Source organism: Hetaerina americana, unplaced genomic scaffold, assembly GCF_022747635.1.
Source record: "Hetaerina americana unplaced genomic scaffold, ioHetAmer1.1.p SCAF_5, whole genome shotgun sequence".
In the NCBI taxonomy this organism is placed as follows: Eukaryota; Metazoa; Arthropoda; class Insecta; order Odonata; family Calopterygidae; genus Hetaerina; species Hetaerina americana.
Window position 1 is genome coordinate 85,249,143 of NW_027287095.1, and position 18,711 is coordinate 85,267,853.

General features: G+C 42.5%; 1 protein-coding gene across 2 annotated transcripts in view; it reads left to right on the forward strand.

Annotated features, from left to right (window-relative positions):
• Positions 1-10,714, forward strand: part of LOC139693819 (synaptic vesicle glycoprotein 2C-like) — a 160,296-nt gene extending 149,582 nt beyond the window's left edge. For both annotated transcript variants that reach the window (XM_071592110.1, XM_071592111.1), the window contains exons 5-12: positions 603-765; positions 1,943-2,064; positions 3,189-3,430; positions 4,457-4,713; positions 5,993-6,264; positions 7,398-7,557; positions 8,680-8,807; positions 9,612-10,714. In XM_071592110.1, coding sequence (XP_071448211.1) covers positions 603-765; positions 1,943-2,064; positions 3,189-3,430; positions 4,457-4,713; positions 5,993-6,264; positions 7,398-7,557; positions 8,680-8,807; positions 9,612-9,667 — 1,400 coding nt within the window. In that variant the 3' untranslated portion in view covers positions 9,668-10,714. The remainder of the gene's footprint in view (positions 1-602; positions 766-1,942; positions 2,065-3,188; positions 3,431-4,456; positions 4,714-5,992; positions 6,265-7,397; positions 7,558-8,679; positions 8,808-9,611) is intronic.
• Positions 10,715-18,711: the final 7,997 nt, after the last annotated feature.

Here is an 18,711-nt window from a genome sequence, read left to right on the forward strand (position 1 = left end):
GCAGTCATTGTCATTCATTGTGAAACATGATGTGAGGTTTCTGTGCTTTTCGTTTCAAACAAATAGTCTGACAGGATGGCATATGCCTAAAAATTTGTTTATTGGAAAGCTCTTATGCTAAATCAAATAAAAATAAGTCATTACCCATATTTCTTAATTGAGGAAATAATTAACTTGCAAAGGAAAATCTTTCTAGAAGGAAAATAAAGTAACTTCAATTTATTAAAATCCACAATTTTATCTATAACATACCTCTAGTGGAAGACATTTTTAATGATGATGAATGCATAAGAATCTGTTTAAAGACAATGATAAAAGAAGTGTATCCTATGAAAATGTTAGAATAATGCTGAGGGCTCTCTACTTTTAAGAATAGGTACCTTGCTCAGATAAACATTTTTTCATTCTATTATTTTGATTATTTACTCCTAATAATTAATGACAACAGAACTTCGTATAATATTTAAGATTCTGAAAATGTCTTTTGTGACACCTCCCAGTGTACCAGGCACTGCCAAAATATTTGCATAGTTGTGAATATTTTTACAACTTGTGCTGTTGTTTTCCATCTATTATGTTGCTCAATTCCATGTCTTCCATAGGAATGTTGGTTGGCTCTTGTATATGGGGTCTGATAGCCGATGCCAAGGGACGCAAGTGGATGATGGTCAGTGGCCTCTTGCTGGATGCCTTCTGCTGCTTTGCATCAAGCCTTGCACAATCATATTGGCTCTTCCTGATCTGCCGCTTCTTCAATGGGTTTGGGTGAGCATTCCTCCTTGAATTTTGCTGCCTTTTTCATCTTCTCAGTTCAACTTCAAAATTTTTATATGCGTTGCTATATTGAGTAATCATCTTTCAAAGATGCTCTAGTTTATATGAATTGATGTTTTTTTGTGCTTTGGACTAATATTTTCAACTTTCCTGGAGTGTAACTTAATGAACTTCATTCAATGGATAACTTAAGAAACAACATAGTTTTTATGAGGGTAAAAAGAAACTTAAAATTTCCACCAAAGGGATTTAATATTTCACGGCCATGGTTTCCATACTGCGCATCATCATCAGGTGGAACCATGGTCATGAAATATTAAATCCCTTTGGTGGAAATGTTAAGTTTCTTTTTACCCTCATAATGAAGGAATTCCACAAAGTTAAACCTGAAACTGTTATGTTCAACATAGTTCCAGTTTAATTCACCAAAGGATCCTTGCTTGACCTCCTCTCCATTCAGCTCTATCCTTCTGAATTAACGTTAAAAAACTGCAAGAACTGTAGGAAATGGTTCAACAGTTACTTGAACAGAGTTATCCCCTGATGAGCACCAAAATACAGAAATATCACAGCATTAATGTCATCCGCCTTGACTGGGATTTGAACCTGGTTCCCTCAAGTGAATAAACTTAAGATGTAAAAGTGCTTGATTGGACAAAGAAAGATCTGGGTTTGAATCCCAGGCAAGGTAAATGATTTTTGCTCTATAAAACTCCTGCAATTAAAAAACCCCCGCATGCGTGCTTGTATTCTCTCTTTAAAGATCAATGTTTTTGCTCTCTAATTAAGCATTCAATACTTTTTTCCACACCTCTCTACTCAAAAAGTTTGTTCATGATTCCCTCATATTCATAAATTCAATTTTTGTTGATGATATCTTATTTTTAAATCTTTACCACTACTCATTTACGTCTCCTAAATTCTGACCTACTTGCCATTTTTATGTTTATGTAGTGTTTTCTAATTGATACTCTCCAGCTTTAATTATTAACTTTTCTTTCCTAGTTCTTACATTTTTCCATCTTCTTATGAATTCACCGAATGAAATGTAGTCATGAAATGGAAGTTGAAAGATATTGCAACCCTAGCGCCCGTCACAAAACCTCCAAATTGGCATATGCATCAGTACATGAAGTTCACGCTGTGCCATGTGTTGTCTCATTTCCAGGATCACTGCTGCTTCAACCTTAATTTTCGCATACATGGGGGAGTTCCTTCCAGCATCCAGGAGGGACCAAATGCTCTGCTGGCTGGAGCTGTTTTGGTCCATTGGAGTTGTCATACTGCCAGGTGATATATCCCTAATAAATGTCACATATATTACTTGCATTTCATATTTTCTTATTTCAAGGGAAATTCCAAAGAAACTGCGGGAGATGCCGCAACAGTAACTTTTAACGGAGTCATCCGCTAATGTGCATTTCAATGCAACAATTTCAGAGCGTAAAAATCATTCGCCTTGACTGGGACCCCCTGGGTCTTTGTACCTCGTGGACAGTGGCGCCTCGCGCACGACTACGAATGCATGTGACATTGTATGTACGGTATTTCGTCATAACATCTAGTTCCTTTAAAAGCCCCAAAATTTCAGAGTTTAAGAGGACGCCTCGGTAGCTTACGTGGCTAAAGCACTCGACCGGATATTGAGGGATCTGGGTTCGGGTCCCAGTCAAGGCGAATGATTTTTACTCTCTGAAATTGTTGCATTGTATTTCAAGGGACTAAAAGATTGATGCAATCACTGAGAACACTGAATTGGAATGAAAATGAAGCAAAGTTACTGAATGAAGAATTTTCCAGGCAATGGAAATGAAAATTTTCTGTCTGGTAAATATAAATTAGGTTCTTGCGGAAGTCCTTAAATAAAATCGAATTCATCGTTGTCTTTCAGCAAAGTTATTAAATGGTTTTGATGATAAATTCAAAGAAACTGCAGGTAACTGCCACAACAGTAGCTTTTAATGGAGTCATCCACTGATGTGTGGTACAATGCACGTGATGAGAAATATCTGTGGCATTGTATTTATGGTATGGACATCATGCTCCTTTGTAGCCCACTAAATTTCAAAAAGTGTAAGTGCCTCCTCTGAATGCTAACTGGCTAAAGGTCTTCATATCAAGGGATCCAGGTTTAAATTTTGGTCAACGTTTAGTCAAGATTTTTAGTTTGACATTGTAATTTCAATGATGTTGTTTCAAGACAAATTTCCATGTATTTTAATGAAAAAAGCTAAGTTTGACCAGCAACGGCTAAATTGCACCCATAAAGAAAGCCGGAGAGAATCAAATTGGTATGCTACAGAAATGAATGGAAGATTAAAAATGTTTGATGCTAATAGATACAGAATGCAAGGCTTTTACTGAGGAATGAAATTTCGATGAGTATTGATGATAGGTGTCTCCCTACTTGGCAGGTGTGGCCTGGTGGGTCATCCCCCAGACGTGGTCGTTTGTCTCCGAGGGTGGAGGCTTCACCTTCAATTCATGGCGTCTGTTTGTGGCGCTGTGTGGCATCCCCAGTGTACTCAATGCCTGCCTCCTCTGCATGCTGCCAGAGACACCCAAGTTCCTCATGTCCAAGAACAAGCTGGACGAGGCATATATGGTGTTCCAGAAGATACACCGGTACAACAAGGGGAAGAAGCAAGAGTATGAGGTGAGCGGGGTCAACTTTTGGTTCCAGTCACCACCATCAACACCTTCCACAACTAATTACCTCGCATTCAGTGTCATCACCATATCATTTTTAAATGCCTTGCATATTTTTCCCAAGGTTTTGTAATTATGTCTGAATATAGCCATGATTAACTTTCTGTTTGATTAATCGAGAATAAGTTTTCTTACTTTACAAAAAATGCAGGAAAAAATTACTTAACAGGTAACATATTGCTCATATTTCATTATTAATGCTGTTAGTTGAACCTGAGTCGCCGAATGAAACTGTGCATTTCCTTTTGCCCTTCTGCCTTTTGCCCATTTATTTCTCAAAATTTATAGGCATATGGCAGCAGGGGGGGGGGGCAGGCAGTATTGGAAGAAGTACTGTTACAGTATTATGAAAATATTGAGACTAATGAGATGAAAACACCTCTTATATTTACATTGCTCAGTGGCATAAGACAAAACTGCTTTTAAAATAAACATTTGTGATGTTAATCCTTGCATATGACGAGAATAAATAACCGTGGAAATAGATTCTTATGTTACACATATGATTGTAACTATAGTTTATATATTAAGATAAATGAAACCCAAAAAATGGATTATTTTAATGAAATAATGCCACTACTCCATTGCAATTGTATAATTGTTCTTATTGTTTGAAGAACCCATATGAAAAGCCGTTCTTTTCACACCCTAGGCTGAAACTTTTGTCTGAACCCACTAAGCAAAATCCAAGACAATGGTTTCTTTTTCATTTACAATCCTGGTTAATACCAGTTTTTCTTCATATTGAGCATGTTGTGTCATACGCATACTCATGTTGCCCATACTTCATGATGGTATTCATAGCTTTTATGCATACATAGTGAGTTTGTAAGGATTTAGGATATTTTAACAAAAGCTTCAGACTTGGCAAAGCACTCTTGAAACTTTACATGTTCCGACGTCCTCTGCCCCGTTGGAGAAAACTTAAAAGCCCTGAAAAGCTAGAGAGCTGAAATTTGGTGTCCTTTGGCAGGTGAAAACTCTCCAGCCAACAGATGACCCTTCAAACAAGCTGCCCAAAAATGGTCAAGCAGTGGACATGCTTGGCATGACAGAGGTGCCCCTGAAGGCAGTTGACGATGCCGAGGAGGTGGTGGTGTCCTCTCCCCGTCGCAGTAGGCCCGTTCGTGCCCTCGCCAATGTCATCTCGCAAACAAAGGCCCTGTTTGCGCCACCCCTCCTTCGATCCACACTCATCACATTCACTGTTCAGGTTGGGCTCATGACCAGGTGAGTACGGAGTATGTCATAAATGACTACTTATGCTGCTGAGGTGGTAGCATGTGTGTGTATGCATATCAACTTCCACTTTTCCCCGGATAAATAATTATCAATGCTGTCATTTATCTCAAGCGCACCATTTTCTGGAAAAAGAAAAAAGTGCCTTTCTATTTCTACTTTAGGTTCAGGTGTTAACGACAATTGCTTTATTTTTGGGCACTTTAAAAAATTTTTAAACTGTTGGCTGACTGTTGTTGAAATCACAGAAAGACCTCAAAATTTCAATTTGGAAGATGTTTTTAAGCTTATTGTGATTTTGAAGAGTTTCCTAGTCCCCTTTTAAAGTAAACTGGAATCAGTCAACAGTTTGGAATGTTTTGAAATCACCCAATAATGGAACACTGATCACGGGCACCATGGTCAATAGTTGATGGTTTCTGGCGTAACTTTATGAAACCGATTCATTATAAACAAATGAAAGGACTAACTTTGTAGTTCCACACGAACGATTTGATGATGAAGTTTTACTTCGAAACCCGGGTCGTGTGAATAAATCGTTCGTGTGGAACTACAAAGTTAGTCCTTTCATTTATTTATAATGGTCAATAGTGTAAAAGAGTGGAAATTCACAATTATTTTCATTCTCCTGATTGTGCTTAGATTATGAGGCACATAACAATAAATGTTTTTAAAGAGTCTCAACTAATCCCTAAAATTTTCAGTGTAGTAGATAAAAGAATCTTCAGGAGTCTCCATTTTAAAATTACATACATTATTTTGCACAAAAGGTAATTTTTGGAGTTTCTCATCATTTGTTGGGCATGCACGCCAAGTGGAAGAGGATGGATGAAAGCTTCAAATTCATTTTTAAGGCTACAGTTGATGTCATACAAAATATTGAGAATTCAATGTTTACATTAGATGGCGACTCATGGCAAAGATGAAATAGTGAAACTTTGATGTCTTATTAAGCCTTGGGGTGGTTGACTCAAATCAAGTCTCTCTTAACCAATAAATATCCATATAATTGCATTATTTGTTGCAATAAAGAGAGGATCATGTGTGCCTCTCCACTGTTAGTCTGCTTAAGAAGTGTGTAAGTAGTAGTCTGTTTCAGCTGTACTAATCGTCATACTAGCCAGTTCTGCTCTCTTTTATGTTAATTCTTTCATAAGTGATAATAAGTTTACCTGAATGTTAAAAAGCTATAGGCGTAAAAATAGTTGGTAAGCATTAATGATAATAAATAATTGTGTGCGGTGAAGTGACCTGTATGTTTCTCTTGCAGTTACTACACCCTCATCCTATGGTTCCCAGACCTCTTTGATCGCTTTGAGCGATTCCAGATGCTTTATCCAAACCGGACGGCATCAATTTGTGAGGTGACCGCAGCCATTGCTGAGGAGGGGGGCATCGACTCCCTGCCATGTGGTGCAGACGGTGAGCCTATTGTGCCAGCCAAGGTGTTCATCAATGCACTCTACGTTGGTGTGGCCTGCATCCCAACAAGCATCTGGCTTGCGGTGTGTGTCGACCGTCTTGGGAAGAAATTCATCCTAGGTAATCGCAGGGGTGCCAGTGAACCACCCATTGATTAATGCCTAAGCATTTATTAGAGGATAGTATTGCTTGTGCCCTGCTGTTTGTACTTTAGGCTCAGGGTTCAGTTCCCTGCAGACCTACTATGATATTTCTTTTGCTTCTTGTATACAGTATAGTGAGCATGCTTCCAACTGCAGTACTCTTTCCATTGGATGGGGATTTTCAATTTGTTGGACATCCCACTGGATTTCCTTCCCTATCCTTGCCCCACTCCCCAAAGCATTCTTGCCCTTCCAAGACACTGTGGGAGATTCCGCGACAGTAATATTTAACGGAGGCATCCTCTAAATGTGCATTGCAATGCAACTACTTCACTTGGTAAAAATCATTTGCCTTCCCTGGGATACTTACCGTAATTACCTTTACTCACTTCTTCAATGCACATATTAACGGATTTGTCCACTCATTAATGCCTCAATTTCATGATAAAATTTGCATGAGTTAAAATTGAATAATAGTACCAAATAACCCTGAGTCAAATAAATGCCCGCCATGAGTTATTGTGTAGCATTATTGCTTTCGTTGAGTGACAACATAGATAATCATAGAGTTAAACATTTTCATTAAGAGTTAGGAGAATTTGTTCTAGGTGACAGGAATTTTAATCACTGAGTACCATGGAGATTAAAGAGGAGTTTTTCTTGCAAGAGATAACAATATGGTGCGTCCAAACATTTTGAATCAGTTTGAAAGAAAGGAAAGCCTGGAAATAATACTTTATTTGCTGTTACATTAAGGCATTACTTTTCTCTCGTTAGTGAAGATTGTTCATGTGAACAAAATTGTTCATGGAGAATATGATGGTAGCGGAAAGGAGGGGCATGAAAGAATATAAATCTGTATCAAGAGTCATTCATGCCTTGCAGCTGACTGGCTATCTGGATTTTATGTTATTTGGTTTAACAGAAGACTTGTCTTCATTGCTCTCATCAGTTATGTTAATTATCATTTCTGCCATGCATTGCATACTCACTTCTGTCCAAAGACATTGAAATTCACCTCAATCTATAGGTCATAATTTTGTAATTTTTAAGACGGAGGTTAAAATAAGTTTCTTGCCATTTGTACTGAGATCAGCAATTTCCTTTCAGTCGTAAGTTTGGTGTCAGCTGGGGCCTGCACGTTGGGATTCAACTATGTCTGGACTTCAACCCAGAACTTGATCCTCGCATGCATTTTTGAAGCCATTACAGGGATGACCATAAGTGCACTTCTTTGTGTGGTCGTTGAACTTTTTCCTACCAATTTGAGGTGAGTCTTAAGGACATAAATATTCTAAAAAGAATCAGTATTTCATGCAATAGAAATAATGTTTGTGGTTTGAGTCCCAATGTAAAAGTAGTTATCCACATCTTGGTAGCTTCTTTAAATGGGCATCATATGTATTATTATATAATTATTTACAACATAATGGTGTGCACCTTAATTGCCCTCTTTTTGATGTGCCCCTTTCAAAATCATTACATATTTGGAGTTGTCTTTTTTCCCAATTAGTTTTCATGGACTCATTTCATTTCTCCTTTATTGGTTATTTGTACATAACAATATAATGTCCTATTCTTTAAGCTTTTATGTGCCATACTGTATCCCTTTCTCAGCTTATATTGTTTTTGATTCTGTAAGTTTTTCCATGCTATATCATCATGCTGCATCTAAGTGGCATTTAAGTATCGTGATATTATTGTGGAAATTTCCTAAACAGTGGCCATTACTTGCATCCAATTAACTGAAAAGGTGTCGGTTGAATGCCTCTGGTTTTTTTTTTTTAAATTGAATACTTTTGTGTGGTCATGCTAACATAAAAATTTCGCTGTAAATTCAAGGTACTGTGGCTTTTAATGAATATATTTTCATATATAACTTAATATAAAGGACTCCTCGTATCGCCAGTCAGTATTTTGGTGATTACCATCTTTCTTATTGACTTGCAAATTGACTCTGTATGCCGGTTGTCACAATTCTGAATTCATAGGAGGCATTGCCAACCCACATGCCCATTTTTATGACCTTTCAAAATCCTACTTTTTGGATTGCTTGAAAAAGTTGGAGAAAAACTGGGAAAATCGTATAAAGTTGAAAGGATGTATTGTTGAAAAATAAAAAAAAAGTCTTAACAAAATAATTTTGCTATTTTCCCTAGGACTTATGGAACCACGGACATATCAACAGTATCACTTGGCTTAAGATTGCATTGTCATGTTTATGAATTAGCTCACATTGTCAAGAATTTACAATCCATGTTAACCAGCTTTTAGAAATTTATTAGGGGGTGGTTGCATATTTAAATTGGCTTGCATTGGTTAATTATCATGTATAAAGTCCTCTCACTAAATGCTGCTAAAAAATTTAGACTTTCTTATTCTGTCTTTGCAGGGCTTTTGCTTTGGCCTTATCTCTTACTATTGGACGAATTGGAGCCATCAGCGGAAATGTTGCATTCGGATGGTTGGTTGATTTCAACTGTGTGGTCCCCCTCATCATTGGAGGTGTTGCACTCATAGGTAACATAATGTAAATCCTAACTTCGATTTCATAATTGAGTAGTGCCAATCATGTGCATTTAAAATAAGCACTTGAATGCAGTGGATGGGTAGTACGTACGAGAGCACCCTAAACAACAGAGGTCAATCAATACTTGAAGTCGTGTGAACGGAGAGCGAGTGATATCGTCATGGAGAAGATAACATAAATGGCTGTCACTTGGCGGAAATAACAAGTGTTGGGTGAAAATGATTTGACGATTACAAAGTTTTATCCAAATATGGCTATACAATAAAAGTAAATGAGTGGATATCGATACTAAGTCATTTTTATCCTGAATGAGTAATATTGCACTTTGTTCCCATCTTTTTAATTTTGGTAATAATTACTTATAATAATTATTTAATGGTTATACTCCAGTTACAAGGTTATAATTTACTCCAGTGCATAGGGTTCATAAGGTTTCCAGAAGTGATTTCTGAAAGGGGAAGGATATTTGAACTTGAAGTAGATAGAGGTATACAATGGTAAATAGCTGAATTTTATTTGATTTAATGACAGTTTCTAATTATTTTCGTTATTCATTGAATCATAAATACATCCAAATATTTAGCTGAACCAGCAGAGTTTGCTCAATACTTATACTCAACGTGCTGTCGAGTATAAGTATTGAGCGAACCTCCTTAACTGTACCAGGCAGCACTGTAATCCACTGAAATAACCTGATAAGCTGTAATTATCAGTACAGAATGTATGTTGCCGGAATAGTTGAATTGCTATGAAAAAATATTCACTTCTTCCTCCTCTCTTTATTTCTTTTGCAGGAAGTGGCCTTCTCTGCTTAGCCATCCCCAAGGTGAATCAAAACCAGCCAATGTAAACGATCCTCGCTTCACATTGAAGTCATGAAGTGAAAACAGTATGGTCCATAATCAAAATGCCTCATTTCCCCAATAAAAGATATTTTTCTAAAGGCTTATTATCATACACATGCTGAATAGTTTGGATTTTAGCCATTTCAACACTCTCTCCCTGAGAGTAAACTTAATGGCATCAGGCACTCCATGAGAGGATTGGATCTGGCAGTGAGAGAAAGAGAGGGTTGAAAATACAGCAGTGAGACGATGGACCGTGTGTGCTAGTGCGTGAATTAATTAATATGGCTGGTTTTTCATTCCATATCACCTTGCCTTCTGTGCGAATTTTGTGAATATTTCTTCAACTCTCATTTTTCTTTTGAAGCATAGCACATGAACCTATCACATTATAGTGCACATATATTCATCCAGTCCATATTTGTGTGTAGCTTTGTGTGTCTTTGGTACATGTTGATGCAAAGATATGTACGTCCCCAAATGTTATCATAATCACTTCAGAGGGAAAGGTTAACATTTTCACCATAGCTCACAAATGTACCTTTCGTCTCTGCCCCTTCATTTCATGTCCAAGAAGATTTAAGTGCCTTGGCTGGGGAACTTGTTTCTAATCCTGAATTAATGGTGGTGACAATGAAAAATCTTGTGATGACCCCTTGCAATTGGGTCACTTCAGTTAGCATATATCTCAGTCTTGCTTTCAAAGTAACACAGGGTCCTGAACTGATGGGCAACTGTTGGGCTTCATGGTAAACTGTCATGTAGCTGATTTGACAGAAGTATAAGTGAATGCATTGGATCTTTGCCTCAGTTTCCTGTTGGGTAAATTACCTCACTATCGTGATTGCCTTTCAACATGTGATGTCTACAAATTTAACGTTAGTAAGGCAGAAGGGGAGGTATGTTGGCCATACTGAGATTGTGGTCCAAGTGATTATTTTTCATTTTGTATATTAATTTATTTTTCATGTGCCTTAATTGTTTGTCTCAAATGTTAAGAGTTGTTAGCAACTAATTTACTGATGAACTTTGTAATAAATCAATACATATTAACAAAAAACATATGTAAATAGATATGAAAGTGTTCATTTTTCATTGCTGTTGTTTTTTTTTAAATAAACGTTTTCACTAATTATGTAGTTGAAAGTTAACATGCTCTAGGTTGTCAAATGTTATGCAAAAACTCAAAAGGTTGGATGAAAGGAGAGATCTTTAAGATTTTCAAAAAAAGGTTTGGAGTTAGCAATTTCACTTCCTGTTTTACACTGTCATTCCTTGAAAAAGTGATTCAAACAAACTGGAAATTTTTTTAATATTTTAAAAGATCACCTGGTTTTTAAGAGAGTTTTCATTAATTTCCCAATCCGCAATGTCTTTTTCCACCATTTATCTTCCATTACAGTATTGCAGTCCTCTCGACAGTTACTCTAAATTTTGTCTTTTTCAATGTAATTTGGGAATTTTGTAGAAAGAAGTATTCTTAGTCTTTTAGTAAATCCTAAAATATAGGGCTAACAATTTCAGTTTTCACTGTCAATTCCCCTTCTATCAGCTTGCATGTTCCATTGACCCCAAGGGCCCCCCCGCGGGTAGGGGGATAGAGAATACTCCCGCAGTATCCCTGCTTGTCGTAAGAGGCGACTAAAAGGGCGGGGAGAAAACCCCGAAATCAAACCCCAAGCCAGCAAGGGATGCGTCCGGACAGTGCTGTGGATCCACTGTCTGTGAGCGGCCATACCATCTGGCCTGCGATCCGCCCAGGTGTTTGCCGTGCCTGGAGACCCGTAAGGGAGAGAAGGGGATCCTGGAGGGTGAGCTTTCTGGTTCCCAGCAGGGTGTCGGATGCCCTGTATGGACCGGGGAGTGATAGCCCTCTTCGGCCCCGGATTTCGTGTAAACGGGAGGCCGGGAGCTAGCCACTCCCGGTCAATCGGCTTCCGTCGCGTTTTCGCTCCGGTGGCGAGTGCCAAGGTTGTGGGGGTCTGCGTAGGGAGGTCGGAGATGTAAGGGTTTTGGTGGGCCCTAGTATCGAAGATCCACCCCGAAACAGACAACCACTCCTGAAGCGCTATATCCCTCGCGTTAGCCCTGGCGACCGCTCCGGTTTGGCGGAGCGGCGTCCCGAATGTGTGGCTCCGTGGTGGGTGGGGAGGCCGAGGGACGAATTATTAATTATTATGGAGGAAAAACCCTTTCCACCCACAAAAAGATCCCGTCCGGACTCGGGCGGGGGAGATCAATGCATAGGTGCTTGCAAGCGGTACCTCATAATGTCATGTGCTAAGGAAGGTGAGACCTTGAAAAAGGTCTCTCCTTTCCTTATACGGAGAGTGTTGTCGCAGATAGTACCTGGGGACCCAAAGAGCGTCAAGAAACTAAGGGACGGTACTCTGCTTATAGAGACAAATAATGAAAAACAAAGCGAAAAATTATTGGCAATGGGAATGCTCCATGACATTCCGGTAAAAGTGGAGGTGCACCGCACTCTCAACACTTGTCGGGGAGTCATCAGCCATTACGACCTCCTCTATGTCGACGTCGACGAAATCAAGAGAGAAATGTTCTCTCAGGGAGTGACGGATTGTCGTCGACTAACGACAAGGCGCAACGGCGAGAACATTAACACCACGTCCGTGATTTTGACGTTCGCACGTGATAGGCTGCCCGACAAGGTATTCATTGGATATGAATCGGTCCCAGTGAGGCCGTTCATTCCTAATCCCGTGCGTTGTTTTCAGTGCCAACGTTTCGGCCACGTCGCGTCGCGCTGCGAGGGCAAGGCAACCTGCCCGCGCTGTGGCAAGGACGCGCACGAGGATAGAGAGTGCTCCTCGGAAGCTCTTTGCGTCAATTGCGAGGGTACACATCCAGTGTACTCCCGTGATTGTCCAAAGATGAAAGAGGAAAGAAAGATCATGGAGATAAAGACGCTGGAAAAGATACCGTATTTGGAAGCGAGGAGAAAGTACAGGGCACTCGTCGCCCCGACGTTCTCCCGGTCCTTTGCTTCCGTCGCGTCTATCCCATTGCCAAAGTGCACCATCGCCACGCAAACTGACGCCCCTCAAGTCACCGCTTTGGACACGCGAAGCAAAAAACAGAAGAGCACCAAAGAGACAAAGAGTAAGGTGGACAATGCGCCACCTACTCCGGTGGGCCCTTCGAAGAAGAGCCCACCACCAAAAACCACCAAGGGGAACACGACGTTACGGCGTGAGAAGACACCTTCCCCTACACCTCCCGCAAAACCAGGGAGGCCGGAGGTTCTGGAGGACCAGAGTATCTCGGATACGGAGGTCCTGGCAACCGAGTGGAGGAGGAAACATCGCTTTAAGCGATGATTTCTTAACAACCGGTCATCTCCCAAAGTTTAAAACACATTTAATCCTTTATTTATTTATTTTAATTATAATTAATTTTAATGGCCTTTTTACTGCAGTGGAACTGCAACGGTTTTTATCGGCACAAGGAGGAGCTGGCCGTTTTAATGGACGCTTTTGATCCCTCTTGCATCTGTCTGCAAGAGACGCATTTTAAGGCGACAGACAAGGGTGTTTTAAAGGGGTGCACTGTTTTTAGACTTGACGACACGAGTGGTCAACGCGCCCAAGGAGGAGTGGCAGTTGCGATTCGCGAGGCCCTTTACACCTCCCGAGTCCAACTGAACACCCCATTCCAGGCAGTGGCTGTCACAGTGCATACCCCAGAGACGATGACGTTATGCAACGTCTATCTGCCGGAGGGTGCACCGGTAACTCGTTTTAACTTGGAAGCCCTTGTCCGTCAGCTACCTCGGCCATTTATTTTGATGGGCGATTTTAATGCCCATGACCCACTATGGGGAGGCCCATCCACCCCAAGCAATAGGAGAGGGCGAATTTTATCGAATTTTATTGAGGATTTTAATTTGTTTTTATTAAATAGCGGGGAAAAAACTCGCTTCAACAGCTTCAATGGGGAATTTTCAGCAATAGATCTTGCCATATGCTCGAGAAGCCTAGCCCCGAAGCTGAAGATGAACGTCCACAACGATCTCTGTGGGAGTGACCACTTTCCTCTTCTACTCGAGAAAGTAGATCGTTCGCCAAACACCTTCAGACCTCCAGAAAACTGGCGTATCAGCCGTGCCGACTGGTCGCTTTTTAAGAATATTTTTCATTTTAAACACGACGCAAGTCTCGACGCGTTGCAAAATGTCGAGACACTGACTTCAACGCTCGTAGCCGCAGCTGCCGAAAGTGTTCCTCGCACGTCCGGCACCCTTCATCGGGCACCCGTCCCTTGGTGGAACGAGGACTGCGACAGGGCGATCCGGACGAGGAAAAAAGCGTTGAATATTTTTAAGAAATACCCCACGGCAACAAACCTGGCAGCCTACCGCCACCTACGAGCGCGAGCCCGGAAGGCGGTGAAGCAGGCCAAGAGGGCATCCTGGATAGAGTATGTCGCTACCATTAACCAGAGAACCCCCCTTGCGCAGGTATGGGAGAAAGTCAAAAAAATCTCTGGGTCCAAGGGCTCCTTCGTCATCTCGCCACTGCTTGTTGCCGGACGGGTGGTGACTTCACCCCCAGAAATAAGCGACACTTTCGCCCAGCAGTTCGCGGCCAGCAGCAGTGATGAACTATATGACGCCAACTTCGCAAACTTCAAGAGGCAATGTGAGAGAGTCCCTCTCAATTTTCGCGAAGCTGGAAATCCTGCAGCATACAACGAGCCATTCTCGCCATGGGAACTAGAGTCCTCTATCATGGACTCCCATAACACCTCACCGGGAATGGATCAGATCCACAACGCCTTTCTTCGGAATATTCCGAAGTCAGCGTTGGGGGAGGTCCTCAATACCCTCAACCAATTGTGGATTGAGGGTAGTTTTCCGAATTCCTGGCGGGAGTCCCTGGTGATACCCGTTCCGAAACAGGGTAAGAACAAGAGCGACCCGAACAGCTATCGGCCCATCTCTCTCACCAGTTGCCTGTGCAAGGTGATGGAAAGAATGGTTAACCGACGTCTCGTCTGGTGCCTGGAGTGACAACACCTCCTCTCCGACGCTCAGTGCGGCTTCCGGCGTGAGAGGTCCACGACAGATCATCTGGTGCGCACTGACAATTTCATCCAGGAAGCCTTTCTGTTACGCCAACACGTCGTAGCAGTCTTCTTCGACCTCGAGAAGGCCTACGACAGTGTGTGGCGACGAAAGATTTTAAACACGTTGCACAAGTGGGGTTTTAAGGGCAATATGGCCATATTTATAAAAATTTTTTAACAAACCGCCTTTTTAGAGTAAGGACGGGCAATCATTTATCCCGATCCTACACTCAGGAGAACGGCGTACCTCAGGGATCAGTCCTGAGCGTGACGTTGTTCGCCATCGCAATCAACGACGTAACGGAATGCATCAATGCCCCGGTGATGGCATCGCTATTTGTTGACGACCTGGCTATTTTCTGCCGCTCTACAAGACTGGCATACGCCTCCAGGCAAGCCCAGGTCACCTTGAACAAACTGGGAGAGTGGTCGCGAAGGAACGGGTTTCGCTTCTCCACGGAGAAAACGAAATGTGTTCATTTCCACCGTCTTCGCGGACAGCACACACCACCGACCTTATGCCTTCTGGGCAGAAATCTCCCATTTGTCGAGTCCATTCGCTTTCTCGGCATGATCCTGGACGAAAAACTAAATTGGCGGGAGCATATACGGGTATTACGGGAGAGGTGTCGCCAGACCCTAAATATCCTAAGGTTTTTGACCCACTCCAAATGGGGAGCAGATCGCTCTACCATGCTTTTATTATATCGAGGCTTGGTCCGTTCAAAGCTGGACTACGGGTCCATAATATACTCGTCAGGACGAGAGTCCTATTTGAAACCCCTGACGTGTGTCCACAATGCCGGGATACGTTTGGCCACTGGGGCATTTAGAACCAGCCCAGTCCCCAGCCTACTTGCTGACGCAGGTGAACCCTCGTTAGCAACCCGAAGGTTGATTTTGATGGGAAATTATGCCTGTAAAGTTTTATCCGTGACCAAGCACCCATGTTTTAACATTCTTTTTAAACCAAGATTTTTAGATATATTTAACAGGCGAAGAAGGGCAACTAGGCCCTTGGCCGTTCGTTTTACTGATTTTATCCAGGCACTCAATATTACCTTACCTCAAGTTCTCCCTGTCGCCTATGCTAAACATCCTCCTTGGCTAACACCAAAGCCGGATATGAAGTCGTTGCCTCATGCGCCCTGCAAAGCGTTCACGACCGAGTCAGAATACCAAGGACTCTTTAACGCCTTCCTCGGATCGCACCCGGACTTCGTCCCGGTCTACACCGATGGGTCGAAGTCGGCGTCCGCATGTGCCTATGCAGTCGTCTCCCGCTACCATGGAGTCGTGAGGGAAAAATTGAACACGCTTTGCGGTATATTCACAGCCGAACTGTCAGCCATAAGAACCGCCCTAAAACAACTAAATGAAAATAACGGCTCTTTTCTCATCTGTTCGGACTCTTCTAGCGCCTTAAAATCCATTTCGGTGTTCTCATCAATGCACCCGATAGTCCAAGAGATCCATCATAGTCTCTTATCCCTTCGGAGAAAGGGGACCAGGGTATCCTTTATGTGGATTCCTGGTCATGTGGGAATACCTGGGGCAACGAAAAAGCCGACAAAGCAGCGAAGGAAGCCCTGGACCAAAATGAGTCCGATCATTGTTTGGTACCGGTGGAGGACATAAAGGCCGCCTTGCGGCATAATGTCCTAAACCAGTGGAAAGAAGCTTGGCGGTCCCTAATAAATAATAAACTTAGGGAGATAAAACCGGTTGTTTCGGCATGGCCCTCTTCCATCCGAAAGAATCGGAGGGAAGAGGTCACGATTACGCGTTTGAGGATAGGGCACTCTGCCCTCACACACTCGTACCTCTTCACAGAGGGAAAAGTGCAACCGCGCTGCAATGAGTGCGACCTGCCCCTTACAATGAAACATATTCTTACGCAGTGCCAAAAATATAAAAGGGCCAGAGAAAAGTTTCATGTAAGGGGAGATCTGGATCAAATATTAGGAGACGACCCCAACTCTTTAAGCAAGGTTTTATTATTTTTAAAGGAAACTGGCCTAATGAGGAAACTTTAGCTGTGGTATTTTTATTCTTGCCGATGTCATTTGTTTTTACTATATATTTATTTATCTATTTATTTATTTATTTATTTATTAAACCCTAACTGTGGTTTTTAAAAGTTTCGACGTGGTGCAAAATGACCTCAGCCGTCGATGCACCCCATAAACAAAAATACTACTACTGACCCCAAGGGCTGTAATGGCTGGGCTAATGATGATTTCTCCTGTTAGGGTCTTAGTAGTAGTATAAGGGTTTTTAGGGGGTATCGATAGCTATGGTCATTTTGCACGGCTGTCAAAACATTTAGAACCTCAGTTCAATGTTAATAAATAAATACATAAATATTGAAAACAAAAGGCATTAAAAATTAAGTGGCCCCAACTAGAGTTGCCTCATTAGTTTCCCTTAAGAACATTAATTCTCTCTTTAGAGAGTGGCGGGGAAAAAACCCCGAAAACAAACCCCAAGCCAGCAAGGGATGCGTCCGGACAGTGCTGTGGATCCACTGTCTGTGAGCGGCCATACCATCTGGCCTGCGATCCGCCCAGGTGTTTGCCGTGCCTGGAGACCCGTATGGGAGAGAAGGGGATCCTGGAGGGTGATCTCTCTGGTTCCCAGCAGGGTTTCGGATGCCCTGCATGGACCGGAGAGCGATATCCCTCTTCGGCCCCGGATTTCGCGTAAACGGGAGGCCGGGAGCTAGCCACTCCCGGTCAATCGGCTTCCGTCGCGTTTTCGCTCCGGTGGCGAGTGCCAAGGTTGTGGGGGTCTGCGTAGGGAGGTCGGAGATGTAAGGGTTTTGGTGGGCCCTTGCACCGAAGATCCACCCCGAAACAGACAACCACTCCAGAAGCGCTATATCCCTCGAGTTAGCCCTGGCGACCGCTCCGGTTTGGCGGAGTGGCGTCCCAAATGTGTGGCTCCGTGGTGGGTGGGGAGGCCGAGGGACGAATCATTTACTATTATGGAGGAAAAACCCTTTCCACCACTAAAAAGATCCCGTCCGGACACCGGCGGGGGAGAAAAGTGTATTGGCGCATGTAAGCGCTATTTAATTATGTCGTGCATAAAGGAAGGTGAAACCTTGAAAAAGGTTTCTCCTTTCTTAATTCGCAGAGTGTTGTCACAGATTGTGCCTGGGGACCCAAAGAGCGTGAAGAAGCTCCGGGATGGTACACTTCTTATAGAGACCCTGAACGATACACAAAGTGAAAAACTGCTTGCTATGGGAACGCTCCATGATATTCCGATTAAGGTGGAGGTGCACCGCACTCTTAACACCTGTCGGGGAGTCATCAGTCACTACGACCTCCTATACGTGGACATCGAAGAAATCAAGAGAGAAATGTTCTCTCAGGGAGTGACTGATTGTCGTCGACTCACCACAAGGCGCAACGGAGAAAACGTAAACAGCACCTCCGTGATCTTGACGTTTGCGCGTGATAGACTACCCGACAAGGTGTTTGTGGGCTATGAATCGGTACCAGTGAGGCCATTCATCCCAAATCCCGTGCGTTGTTTCAAATGCCAACGGTTCGGCCATGTCGCGTCGCGCTGCGAGGGCAAGGCCACCTGCCCGCGCTGTGGCAAAGACGCGCACGAGGATAAAGAGTGCTCTTCGGAACCTCTTTGTGTCAATTGCGAGGGTACACACCCAGTGTACTCTCGTGATTGCCCGAAGATGAAAGAAGAGAGGAAAGTCATGGAGATAAAAACACTGGAAAAAATACCATATGCGGAAGCGAGGAGAAAATACAGGGCGCTATTCGCCCCAACTTTCTCCCGGTCCTTTGCTTCCGTTGCAACCACGCCATGTGTAAAGTGTACCATCGCCACGCAGACGGAGATACCGAAAGAATCCCCAATGGAAAACACGCAAGTGCCTAAACCCAAAAGGGTGAAGGATGGAAAGAGTAAGGTGGACAAGGAGCCACCTACT